The sequence below is a fragment of the Mustela nigripes genome, chromosome 3 (genome assembly GCF_022355385.1).
Source record: "Mustela nigripes isolate SB6536 chromosome 3, MUSNIG.SB6536, whole genome shotgun sequence".
Lineage (NCBI taxonomy): Eukaryota > Metazoa > Chordata > Mammalia > Carnivora > Mustelidae > Mustela > Mustela nigripes.
Window position 1 is genome coordinate 195,923,845 of NC_081559.1, and position 13,128 is coordinate 195,936,972.

Consider the following 13,128-nt stretch of genomic DNA (forward strand, 5'->3'; position numbering starts at 1 on the left):
CGCGGCTGAACCACCAACTCAGGGTTCCTGCCCCGGTGGCATCTCTGGCAGGTGCGCAGCGCGATCTGCCCGCGGCACGAAGGGGACCTGAGGCCGCCGACGCACACTTGCCAAAGCCTTGCAGCCACCAAGGGGCCCGGCCGCGCGTCAGCTCCAGCTCCAGCCCCTGCCCGTCCTCTCCCGGGCCCCCAGGCAGCTGCCGCAGCAGCCCCACCAGTGATACTGGAGGAGGGGGTAGGAGCACAGAGACCCCCTTGGAACCCAACACTGCCCCCACCTGCCCTGAGGCATGCGCCAAGCGGACAGCAGGCTCTGCTCCTCCGCAGCGGCTCCCGGGTGTGACAAACGGCTGGCGTCAGCTCGGGCTGGGCAGAAGAAGGCCAAGTGCAATACAGAGCCGCGGACGTAGGATGAGCCAGGGAAGCCAGGGGACCTCTCAGCTGCAGGGCGGACAGGCCTGGGCGAAACCCAGCACCGCAGCGCCCCGGCACCCCAGTGCACAGGCGCTGCTGCCTGGGGGAGTGGGGCCAGATCCACGTGTGGGCGGGCTGCAGGGACCCCAGGGAGCAGCAGCGCACGCGCCGGGGCCCGTAACAGGGCAGCACCCCACGGCGCTCAACAGCCCCCGAAACTACAGTCAACGGCCGCTCCCCCTGCGAGGACGGGCTGACCCTCCAGGGCCTCCTGAGCAGGAAACGTCTGGAAAGCAACTGCAAAGCCGTGCGAGCCAGGAGCTGGGGGCTTGCTCCTGCTTTGTTCTTGACGCCCCAGGTGTATTTTCCAGCCCCGGTTCAAAGTCAAAGACCAGGTGAGGACGGAGAAGCGGTCCTCAGAACCTACCGCCCACCTACGACGGAGCAAGCACGCACAAAGGACAGGCCCGCCTCCCTCCCGGCCCCAACTGCCGGAATCTGGGCTCAGCCTCCACGCTCCCCGCTCCCTGCCCGTGGCTGCAGCTGCCTCCACGCGTCTCTGTGCCCCGTGGGCCCCACAGGGACTGCGCATGTCCATGTGGCAGGCCTGTCTGGGACCCAGCCCGCTGGGCTCTCGGACACTGGGCTGATGCCCATCGGCCCCCCTGACCCACCGTGCCGGACGAGAAGTCACAGCCCACAGAGAAACTCTCCCTGGAAAACAGCCACGGAAGAACCTCACGGGCTCCAGGCGACCTGCCCCCCAGCCACCCGTCCTGACACGGCAGGGCTGGCCCAGCCTGGACAGAGGCCTGTCCTGCAGGTTAAGCCGGCAACAGAGCCCGGCCCTCCAGACCACAGCTCTGCCACCCGGTCACTCACTCAGCGGACGGTGGGAGCCGGGCTGGAGCGGGGCAGAGGCGACAAACATCAGGGCCTGGAGGACAAGGCGGAGGAACCCGGGCCTTGGAAAGCTCGTAGCTCGGGTGTGAGCGCGTAGTGGGAGCGCACGAGAAAACGCGTTCCTTCCCGTAGGTGCCAGCGCAGAGGCAGGAAGCAGACATCCGCGTCTTGTGGACGCCCAGGTCCCCACCCCACAGCTAGGCGCAAGCGGGCAGAGGCAAAGCCCCGGGGAGGCAAGCGCAGCCGCCACGCCTCAATGTCCCCGCGCGGCCACGCGAGTGCCACACAAGTGCGGGCGCGAAGGAGCAGGAACCGCCCAAGAGCGGCGGCGGGAAGCCCCCGGGGGGAGGGACGTGGAGCAGCCACGGCGGGTCTCTGCTTCCTGCCCGCTGGCCCGCGCGGCCAAGGGACTCACCTCGGGGCGGCTCCGGGCAGAAGCCCTCAGGGCACAGGCCTGGCAGGAGAAGGTCTTGGCCACCGCCTGCTCCACGGGTGTGAGGGCCAGGGCCTGGGGCCCCCCAGGGCCGACGGCCGCACGCCGGAGGTCAGCCAGCTTGCGCCGCACGACAGCGCGCAGGTCCCGCCACTTGTGCTTGAGGTCCACGAGGTCGCGGCGGCAATAGCCCAGCGCGTTCACGGCCAGCAGGATGCGGCTCCACACGCGGTACCGGCGGGCCGGCCCGGCCTTCAGCAGCCCCGAGCCGAACAGCAGCTGGTGGTGTTTGCTGACCTTGGACACCAGGACCTCCGTCTCCTGCGGGCAGAAGTTGGGCTTCCTCTTCTTAGCCCGCGCGGCACTGGGCCCCGCCAGCCGGCTGTGGATGCTGCCGGCGGAGTCCTTCCTCGGGCCAGCCGTGGGTGGTGAGGGCAGCTCCGGCGTCCCACTGCCGTCAGGGGTGACCCCTGGCCCTGGAAAGGCACCAAAAGGTGGGTGTTTAAGGCCAGGGGCTGGTGGGGGTGGCGGCCGTGGCTCCCAGGGCGCCACCTCCTCCTCTGTGGCTTCGGCTTCAGGCACGGCTCTCTGCACCCAGCACCACCCCCTCCCTGCGGGGTGTCCAGAGGCCCGGGTCTGAGTCCCAGCCCTGAGACTGCCTCGGAAACCATCCACCTTCCTGCCGAGCCATGAGCGCACAGCAAGTGGACGGCGGCAGCAGAAGGGCAGGCGGGTCACCGTGGCCGCGGCCTCCACTCCCTCTGTGCCCCCACAGCCCCCCTCTCCTGCGCTCCTGGGGGTCCCTGGGCTGGGCAGACACAGAGCACCCAGCCTGCAGGTCTTTACCCACTGGGGGGGCCTCGTCAGCAGCCAGCCTGTGCTTGCCAGGGGGCAGGGGGACCCTCTATAAAAGCAGAAGAGGCAGCCCGCATGAGACCAAGCGTCTCCCAGTTGCAAGGAAAGAGGGAGCCCCCGACACTGAGAGACCCTGAGGACAGAGGGACATGTGAGCTCCTGGGGAGCACTCAGAGGGCAACCTGTCTCCCCCAGGCCCCTATCAACTGAAAGACCACCTCCTCAGAGGCCCACACATCCTCCCCTCCCTAATGCACATCTCAAGGACCCTGACGCGCCCTCCCCTCCTCCCCCTACAAGCAGCAGCCGGGCTCTGGAGTGAAGGGGCCGCGTGAACTCGCCCCACAGGCTGAGCCTCCTCCCTGGAGCCCAGGGGCCCTTACAAGCACCAGCCATCACACGACGGCCCTCACACCACTGACCCAGCCGCATCACACCATCTGCCATCCTTGGGGGAGGGGAAGGTGAGTGGGGGTGAGGGGCGGGCCACCCAGAATCCGTGCTGCACCTTGCTCCCTACTCCACATGCCTGTGCCCCTCCAGCGGACACACCCAGCCCCCGCCCCGCACCTGGCGTCTCCGGGTGGTCTTTCCCAGGCCCCCCCAGACCCAGCACCCACGTGGAAGTACCTCGCTTCCTGGCCCTTGGGTCTCTGGGCGCGCCCGCCGACCCCAGATCACCTTCCCCATCCTTGCCCACACAGGGGTCCTGCGGGCTGCTCTCTGGCGACGGGCAGGGGAAATGGCGGATCCCGTACTCGGTCCAACATTTAGCACACTCTACAGACAGCAGGGGACATCACAGTTACACCCCGCCGCCCTCAGAGCAGCTCAGGGTGCTGCTGGCAAAGCAAGGCCCCACACGGGACAGCAGGTGCCCTGAGCCCTCCAAGCATCCACGGCGAGAAGCTCCACTCAGGCCAGCGTCTTCCAAGAAACCCTCCCAGATGGCCACACCTTGTGCAACAGCCGCTTTGGCTGAAGACCAGCGGCAAATCCAGGACTTGACATGTTCCCAATCTCGAAACCATGATCATTCTTAAAAGCCCAGACAAGGTCAAAATCCCCGAGAGCAGGGCTGCAGGTGTGGCCCGCAGACCAGACCAAGCCTTCCACGGTGTCACCTGTCAGCGACAAAAAACATACAAAACCGGGGGGGTGAGGACGTCGGGGTTTTGGCGACGACGTGAAATCAGCACGGCACCATCCCGTTCATAAAACCCGGTTCCAGGGCACAGTGAGTGAAAGTACAAACCAACACTCGTCCTTCCTGGAGCTCGACTGCAGGGCTGAGGGGCAGGGCCAGCACCGGGCGGCCTCCTCCCCACACGCACCCCCAAACAGCCCGCACAGGGTCGGACCCCAAGGACATTCTCATTGATTCAGAAACACGTCCTAGACCTGTTCTGCCAGAATTCCTCAACCATAAGACACACCTCATGAAAACATCTCACCACCTCTGGGAGACGAGCCTCTCGGCCCGTGGCCCCAAGGCCATCTCTGTGACCTTGTCTGCTCTGGAGCTCTCTGAAGGGCAGTTTCTGCAGAGTGAGCTCTAGGAGGTCACAGCTGGGCTGTCCGAGCACACCCACAGCTGCCCTGGAGCCCAAGGGACATGGCCTGTCCCGGCCAGCCTCAGCACCCAGCTCCCGAGGCAGTGCTTCTCGGAAAAGACCCTGGACTCGCATCTCCCAAGAGAACGGAGAGCAAAGAACACCCGTGCAGCTCATGCACGACAGGGACAGAAGGACTGCCCCAAGGGATCCCCCTGCACCCCAAGTGGGGTGGGAGAGGCCTCAAAACGCCACCTTGGCCATCCTCTGCCTGCAGACAACAGGGACTCAAAGTGCACAGGCGGTCCACGGGGCTCCCGGCCAAACCTGGGGGAGAAGGAAGGGCAGGGCGGCCAGTCACCTTATTGGGGAGGGAGGTCCCCACACAGCCAACCACAGCAGAGTGGGTTTCTGACTCCGACGACAAGAACTCTTCTAGACATCCAGGGAGGCAGGCACAGACCTGGACAGTCACAGTCCGGGAGAGAGAGGCCATGGCCGAGGCCCTATGTCCAGATGTCTCCGTGGGTCTGAGGGTCTGACCATGAGCTTTCAGGACAGGAACCATCTCCCAACAGGGCAAATCAGAGCAAATCACTTGCCCAAATCACTGTCACTTGCCCTCTTCCCGAAGGGCTTGGTGGGGAGCCTGTGGGATGGGTCCTCCCCACAGACAGCCGCCGCCAGGCTCTCCTGCAGGCCCGGGAACGTGCCTAGACCAGTGTGAGAAGAGGCACAGCTGTCCGGGCACCTGGTGACCAGGGTCACCATCTGCTTCGGAGCCCCCAGAGCCCCTCCTGTGGGGAGCAGAGAGAAAGGGGACCAGCTGGCGGTGGCCACGTCACTGCCCACATCACCATGTGATGACGTCCCCGTGCTGGCATCCGGTCACGGAAGCCCAGGCCCCGCCCACCTCCTCCTGGTTACCCCATGTGGTCCAGACACCTGTGAAGGGGCCCGGCCGGGCCCCCCTCCAGAATCCCATGACCCTTAAACTTTGGGGTGGGGGGCTAAGTCAACACTCCTGATTATTAGAAGAGACACAGTTACGGGGGAAGGTCCAACAGACAGTTAGAAAGAAACGATAAAGACCGTTTGCAGAGGTGGACACTGACCGCGGGGCGGGGTCTCGCACAGGCAGAAGACCACAGACACAGCTTCCCCTCCCTCCGTTCCGCGCACCTGTCTCCGTGTCCCGACCCCAGCGACCTTCTGCAGCTCCAGCTGACGCCCACGTCACAGCCACTTCCCTCAGCACAGTGGTGACCGCACGCCCGCGTTCTCGGCCCACGCTGCCTTGATGATATCCTAGTGGCGCAGGAGGAAGCAGGGCACGGCCCGGGAAGGGGCGGCGAAGGGGTCCGGGAGCAGCCGACCCCTGCGCCCTCTCCTCCAGAGCAAACCGGCTCCGCGGGCACACGGCCACCTTCAAGTCCGTCTGTCTGGGCAGTGGGTAGGCTCAGTCGGCTTTCCTATCTCTTCACAGGGCTGGCCCATTTGGAGGAATATTTTTAAGGTTTCCTTTGATTTATGTGAGTTCTTTATGTGTTAGTAATCTACCAGTTGGCTTTTTGCCGGTTTTTGCCGTGATCCTACCACAAGGGATCACCCCAAGCTCCACGTAATCACCTGCAGGCTCGCGTGTACCCCGCGGTGCTTGGCACACGGCAGGTCCCGAGTGATGGCAGCGGCAGACGGGGGTCTCCGCCTGGCCCCAGCGTCCTGCCTGGAGCACCAGCCCAACCATGAGAGCCTTCCCGCGTCCCCACGCAGAGGAGAGGGTGGGGTGCCAGCAACAGCTGGGCCTTGACAACGGTCAACAAATCAGGACCACGTAGGTCCTTTCCTGACGAAAATGCAATTAAGTAGACCTCGTTTTTAAGAAACAACTAGGAAAAAAAAAAAAAACGGTTAGAAACAATGAACTATGGTTCTAAATAAATCCGAGGGGGGAAAAAACAGTAAAATAAATAAATAAAAAAAAAACAATTCCTGAGTCAGAGAACAGATCATAATGCAAATAAGAAAACACAACCGAACCTTAATTTAAAAGCACTGCACACCCCTGAAGGTCTGACAGCTACCAGTGACCACCCGCACACTCACAACCTCAAGAGTTTTTACTACAAAAGAACAAAAACTGAAGATGAATGACGTAAGATAAACATCCAACTTAGGAGTCAGAAAAATAAAACAGCTTCAACTCAAAGACAGAAGGAAGACGATACAAGTGCGAGCGGAGAGCGACCCGCAGTAGACGATCCCAGAGTCAGCTCTTGGGGAGACTGTAACGGCCAAGCCTCAGTCAACACTGATCATAAAAAAAGGAAATAGGGAAAGTACAAATTTCCCTTTGAGAAATAAAACGGAGGGTGTGATGCGGATACCGGGACCGTTACAAAACAGCGGCACCACAACGGCGGGCCGTGTGCAGCCCTCGGCCTTCGCGACCGCCCGTGCTCTGGCAGGAGCCGCGGAGAGAGGCAGGCAGAGCCCGGCCGGGCCCGCGGCCACACCGCAGCGCTGCCCCGTCGACACCAGCGGCTACTGTCCACAGTCAAGTTCTCTAAATCCGCGCATTTTAGTGAAGCAGACGTGTCTCAGAAAACGCAGTTTAGCAAAACTGACCCAAGAAGAAACGGAGAGCCGGACGGTGCGGATGACGGGAGAAGTGCTGGTCCAACAGCACGCCGCGAGGGAAGCGCGGTTTTATGAGCCTGGATGGTTTCTGAGCAAAACCCCAGAAACACTTCAGGACCATGCAGTCCCATTCTTCCAGATGCCACGCGGGACAGGAGCACGTCGCCCAGCGTCACAGAGGCTCGGGGCAGCTCGGAAAGGTGGAGAGAACGGGCACGTTGGGGGAAGAAAGAAATGCTGCCACTTACACACGACCCCGTCCAAACACAACACCTGAGAGTCCCCAAATTCTTACAGTCGACAGGAGCGCAGCAAAACAGCACAACATGAAGCCAGCAGACAAAAACCAATGACACTCCCCAGGAAAACCGTGGTTCCTTCCAGAAATTAACTTCTACAGAAAGAGAAACAAACGTCAAAACACTGGAGGCAAATCTCGAGAGTCAGAAAGACTTGAAGGGCCGGTCAGTCGACTGCTGCCCGCGGGTCTTCCACGGCCCTGCCATGCACCACGGAGCCGCCAAGCCCTCAGAGATGCCCGGGTGCGTGGGATGCTCTGGTTATGTGCACACGGAGCCCCCCCCCCCCACTGCAGAGGCACGGGCACGGGTCGAGGGGAGGCGTGCTGCATCTGGGACTTGCCACGGAATGACACGATGGTTGCCTGAGGTCACAGCAGCCGGACCGGCCACTGCAGACTCTGGATGAGGTAGAGGGGGCAGCACTGGGGACCGCTGCCTCCTCACGTCTGCTTCCCCGTGTTGGAAACTGTCCATATTTAGGAAGTTTGAAAACAAGGCATTTAAAAATCAAAATCTCTGGACTAAGCTTTTTTAAAAAAACCAATCGTCGCACACGTGTACCAGCCACGAAGATTTGGAACGTGTAATGCTCGAGCGGTACCTCTTCTAATAGCAAGAAATGTGGCGGGGTTTTTTGTTAAACTCAATAAAGGATATATAAAGTCTTTATAATGAAAGTTATAAACCTTGACTGAAAACCGTGACAGAAGATTCGAGAAAGAGACACATGTGCTCGTGGAATTGGGAGCCCACGAACAGGACGGACGCTGGTCCCCGCCACGTTCACGCCGCGGACGCACGGCGGCCGCAGCCCAAACTCCAAGCCTGACAAGGGATGCTGAAATGCGTGTTCTGAGCAAACACCCGAGACCTGTCCGAGGGAAGACAAGTAGAGCCGCCTGCTGTGAAAATCATCAGAAATGCGGACTCGGAAAATTAAGGCGGGATTTTGCACAGGAAAGGAAAAACGGACCGGGAGAACCTACACGGGAACGCCCGTCAACGCAGAGCTCCGACCCTGCGGCTCTGTCGGAAGGGGACGGCACTTTGAATAAACAGTCCCAGGACCACGTGTGGATGAGAGAGAGACATGGGGTCATGGTTCCGCCTCCCCACACGCCACCCCACAAAGATCAAAGCCCGGGGACAGTGAGGACAGGCCCACAGACGGACACAGTCCCATCAGCGTCTGAGGAGAGTACACGAGACACAGGGTCCTCTCCTGTAGGATTCATCACACCGGACAGGGTCGCAGACCAGTCAGAAGAGATGGGCACACTCAAGCGAGCCCCAAAGGAGAACTCCGCGCCCCAGGAACGCACACTCCCCAGCAGGTGCCACACCGAGAAGCCAACTGAAGAGACGCAGGGCGAGCAGACAAGGGTTGCTCTTCCAGAGCACGTCAGGAAACCTGGCGAGTCAGTAAGATGATGGCAAACGGGAGTCCGCTGGAGGATCAATGGGTCCACGCCAGTGGTCGCCACAGAAATGTAGATGAAAGCCCGAGGAGACCACGCCGGCCCTCGGACTGCACACACTCACCCTCCAACACCGGCCCCCACTCCGCGGGTGAGCCCAGGACGCCAAGGGCATCCCAGGCAGTGCCAACAGCCCCCCCCACTGCCACGGGCCACCCACGCTCAGTGGCCCTCACACGTGGACCAGAACAGGTGCCACGCAGCCACGGAGAAGGAAAACAGAAGGGAACAGCGACTCACAGCATCAGGGACTCGGGAGCCGAACTAGCAAACAGCCGATAAGACAAATCCTGGGGTTCCATAAACAAAGTTCTGAGATGCGCAAAGCCAGCAAGGTGTGGTGTGGGGACAGAGCCGGGTCAGCTAAACCCAAGAAAACAGCAAGGAAGCCCCCAACACGGCCCTCGGGGCAAGGGCATCTGCGGAGAGGGCAGGCAACTTAGTGCTATTCTGTCCTGTGCCAGAAGCATGGTGCCTCCCCGGCCCCACAAGCCTCGGTTTCCTCCTCTGGATTTGCAAAATTAAGGCCTGCACCCCACGGTCATTAGGGAGACCAGGCCAAGCCGTCCATCCGCTCTGCCAGCGGCCAAACCCCTGGGCACCTCTAGAGCAGCTCAGTACCTCCATGGAGGGCTGGCTTGGTGCCAGGAGGACCTCAGACACCAAGTCTGCCCCCCTCGGCAGGGCAGCCGTACCCAGAAAAGCCTCCCATGCTGCTGACCCAGCCCAACACGCACAACCCCACCCCAGCCAAGGCTGGGGTCGCTCACCCCTAGCCACAGGCAACGTGAGTGCGAAAGAACCCACCTACCCCTGCTGCCGTCACGCCAGCAGAGACCCACCCACTGCCACCTGCCCCCCACCCGCCGCCAGCACTGCGAGCCGCTGTCATTACCTAGGGGTTGATAGCCTTGTCTGGAGGGTCCCCCGAAAGGGCTCCCCGGGCCACCACTGCCAGCGACGGATCCGTAGGACATCTTCTCACCGAGAGCAGGGCCTTCCCGCAGAGCTGGAGGAGACAAACCCGGGTGGGGACGGAGGACAGCAGTTAGTGCTCAGGTTCAGGGAGCACTCGGGCCCCTGCCCGCCCACCCACCAGCCCGCGCCACTTCCTCCTCACCCCAGGCGGCCCCAGGCCCACATCTCAGCTCAGCTGGGCTCCTCCCGGGCCCAGGCAGTGGCCCCACTGAGCCCCTTCAAGGTGCCCCCTTGTCCCACAGTCCTGTGTGGGGACAGCACTGGGAATAACCTCTCAAAGACTGTGGTGGTCCCAAGCAGAGCCCCAGGGCCCCGTGCTCTCCCCTGCAGACGCCCACCCCCACTGAGCTGAGAACCCAGGGCTTGAGCACCTGCCCCCCACCGCTCCAGCTCAGTCCTTCTGAGCCACACAAGACAGCAGATGGCCAGGGACAGGCTGCCGGGGCTGAAATCACCTTGACACAGTCCCTACGGAGCTGCGACAAGACAATGACCATCCCCGGCCTCAAGGTCCTCATCCACAAAGCCAGGGTACTGAGAGGACCTGCCCCCAGGCCGGCCATACAGAGCGGGTGACACACACTGATGGTGGGCACAGAAACCACCGCCTGTCCCGGCGCCTGAGCACGACCCCAGCCATCCCTGCCGGAGACGGCTCGCATCCCACACACGGGATCGCCTCCGCCAGCGAACTATGGCTCCAGGATGGCGGAGAAGGGACGTCTCCAGCTGGACAAGGACCCCTGGGGCCCTCCAGGGTCACTGGTTTTCTGGGTGTCTGCACGGAGGCCACTAGAAGCACAGGGACTCGCCCAGTGTCTGCCTGACAGGCCACACGTTCCCGACGCCACGCGGCTCACGCAGCGCTCCCAGCGGGCTGGGCAGGGCTCTCCGCACCTGCAAGCCGCGGTTCCACTCAGCCGGACCCCGGTGAGCTCGGGGGCGGCAGGAAGCAGGCCCAAGTCCCCGGGGTCGGTGGGAGCCTGCACCCCCGCGGCTAGGACTCACCCAGAACCCCAGAGAACTATGGCTTACATGGGTAACATCTGCCAACATTCACTACATGAGAAATTAAAAAGACGTTTTTAAGATATATTACTCTGCTTCAAAGTGACAAGAAACCCATTACACATTAAATTGACATCTTTACGGAACAGAGCCGCATTCTCCCGGACAAAACCATTCGGTGTGAAGAGCCAGAGCGTCTGCTTCTTGGCGACTCTGTGAGCGGCTCGACAGACGCGCTGGTTCTCACGCCTGCTTCCGGTCAGCTGTGACGGGACACTGGCCCGAGCGTAGGACAGAATCTGGCCGCACAGAGGGGAGTTGTCTGCAGGGGCTGCTGCGGACCCGACAGGGACTCGGGGACCCCCAGGGATGCCCAGAGTCTGCACACTCTGGGGACCCCTGGGGAAAGCACGTGGTGTTCCTTCCACGGGTCCCAGGCACCCGCCTGCCTGGGCCGCACGGGGAACACATCAGATGAGGAGACGGAGCCCAGGACTCGGGGGACGCAACGTGGAGAAAGCAGACCCGGGAAGGACGGAGTCAAGGGGTAGCCTGCAGCGGGCACGCGGAGCCCCAGGCACAGGCCCGCACGTCCCACACGCCCTACACAGGCCCACACCCCGTCCGCACGGAGACTGAAAGGAGACCCCGCTGCTGCCTCACACGCAGACGAGGACACTGAGGCACGCGGGATAGGGCACCCAAGGCCATGCGGCTGGCAGCCGGCAGAGAAGGGCTTGGGATCCGGCAGGGCGACCCTGGTGCCCGTGATCTCAGGGCACGGCCCCTCGCCCCCATCCCCGGAGACAGGAGGCGCTGCCCAACCCCCATTAGGCCGCTGTCGGCGCCCAGAAAACACACAGCCAGGCTCTGAGCAAGGGCGTGGTGGGCGCGGAAGTGTGGAGCTCAGTGGGAGGGGCTGGCACTGCGTGGGGGACGCCACCCGCCGAGGGAGCGGAAAGACCAACCGGCCAGGACCAACTGTGCCGCCACGTCGGGGGGACAGCAACCGTGGGGACACAAACACGCCCAGGGAAGGGGACGCACGACCCAGAGCTCATGGCCACGGAGCACTGGGAGGGGCCTGCCCTGCAGGGTACACGGCCCACAAAGACAGCACCAAAACCTCGGCGGCCCCAAGCGGCACAGAAGACGCTTCCAGACAGAGATCGGCCCTTCCCTGTCCTTCCGGGGGAGGACGCAGGCCGTGCCCCGCCCAGCACAGGTGATCCCGGAAACAGCTGGGGCCGCCGGCAGCAGGAACAAGGGGAGAGCCCGGGGCAGACGCTGTGCCCGAGCTGGGGGAGGGACCGGCTGGCGCGGTGGCCGAAGGTTCCAGAGAGACTCCCTCGGGGAGAGAGGAAGACGGCGGCATCGGGCCACGGCCAGGCTCCGGGGATCGCAGTGAGCGGGAAGGGAGAACGATCCAGGCTCACCGCGCGATCCGGCCCCCGGCGTTCTGTCCTCAGGGAAGGCCTCCTCCACCTGCCACGGACGGTGCAGCCTGGAGGGCGTCCAGGGGAGCGAGGGGCAGCGGACGAACGTGCGTGTGCTCGGGTGTGCGTGCGCAAGTGCTCCAGCATGTGGGGACATGTGGGCTCAGGAGCTGTGTGTGTGCGGGTCTGCACGTGCGTGTGTGTGTGGAAGCGTGTGTGTGAGCGCATGCGTGTGCGTAAACGCGTGTGTGCGGGTCTGCACGTGCGCGCGTGTGTGAGCGCGTGTGTGCGAGCGCGTGCGTGAACGCACACGTGAGTCCTCACCCTGCACGCCGACAGGCCAGGTGGGCAACAGCAGTGACGGACGGAGCCCAGGACCGAGGGCAGCACCTGCCGTCCGCAGGTCTGCGGGCTCAGACGCAGCTAACTCGGGAAGGAGAAAGGAACGGCTGCTTTGTGTCAAACGACCGCGAAGGGCTCGTTTTTCCTCCAAACTTCAGACGTGATTCATCTTGACACACCAAAGCTTCATTCTAAAACTCCAGTGAGACTATCATCCAGAAAGAGGAGTCTGGAAACAGCAGCAGGCTGCGGGGGTGTCCGCCTTGACCGGCTTGCCCAGACGGGGACCCAGCACCCTCCTCTGATGTCGGCCGGGTGGCCCCAGAGAGGCCGTGTTGTTCTGGAGGGGCGACGAGGAGCCCAGGCGGGCACCTGGGAGGCCGGGGCACAACTCGGCAGGTACACCCTGTGTCCACCGTGTCCAGTGTGAACGCGGTGGCCTCGTCCTGGCCTTGGGGACATGAATGTTAGTTGGGGGTCAGCCAGAGTATCCCATGATGAGGGCTCCAACGGGAGGGCGCAGGGGCCGGGGGACCTGGGGGCAAGAACCTGGACAGGGCGGGTCTGGTAGCCCCCGAGGAAGCAGCTCAAGCCACATCCGCGCGGAAGCAGGAAGGAGCTGGCCACCCGGCTTTGAAGGGAGACGCGCAGCACAGCCCAAGGACGGGAGGGCGGCACGCACACCACAGGACCAGCACCGACAGCAGGAAGTGACAGAGGCCGGGGGCACAGCACTAGGGGCTCTCGCAGCCCAAGAGGTCTCCATGCGCCCAGCACAGGAGGGTGG

General features: G+C 62.8%; 1 protein-coding gene across 1 annotated transcript in view; it reads right to left on the reverse strand.

Annotated features, from left to right (window-relative positions):
• Positions 1-13,128, reverse strand: part of TSNARE1 (t-SNARE domain containing 1) — an 87,719-nt gene that overhangs the window by 48,136 nt on the left and 26,455 nt on the right. Inside the window, 4 exon segments of the mRNA XM_059395265.1 lie at positions 1,732-1,764; positions 1,767-2,225; positions 3,235-3,384; positions 9,473-9,586. Of these exon segments, the coding sequence (XP_059251248.1) occupies positions 1,732-1,764; positions 1,767-2,225; positions 3,235-3,384; positions 9,473-9,554 (724 nt within the window). The 5' untranslated portion in view covers positions 9,555-9,586.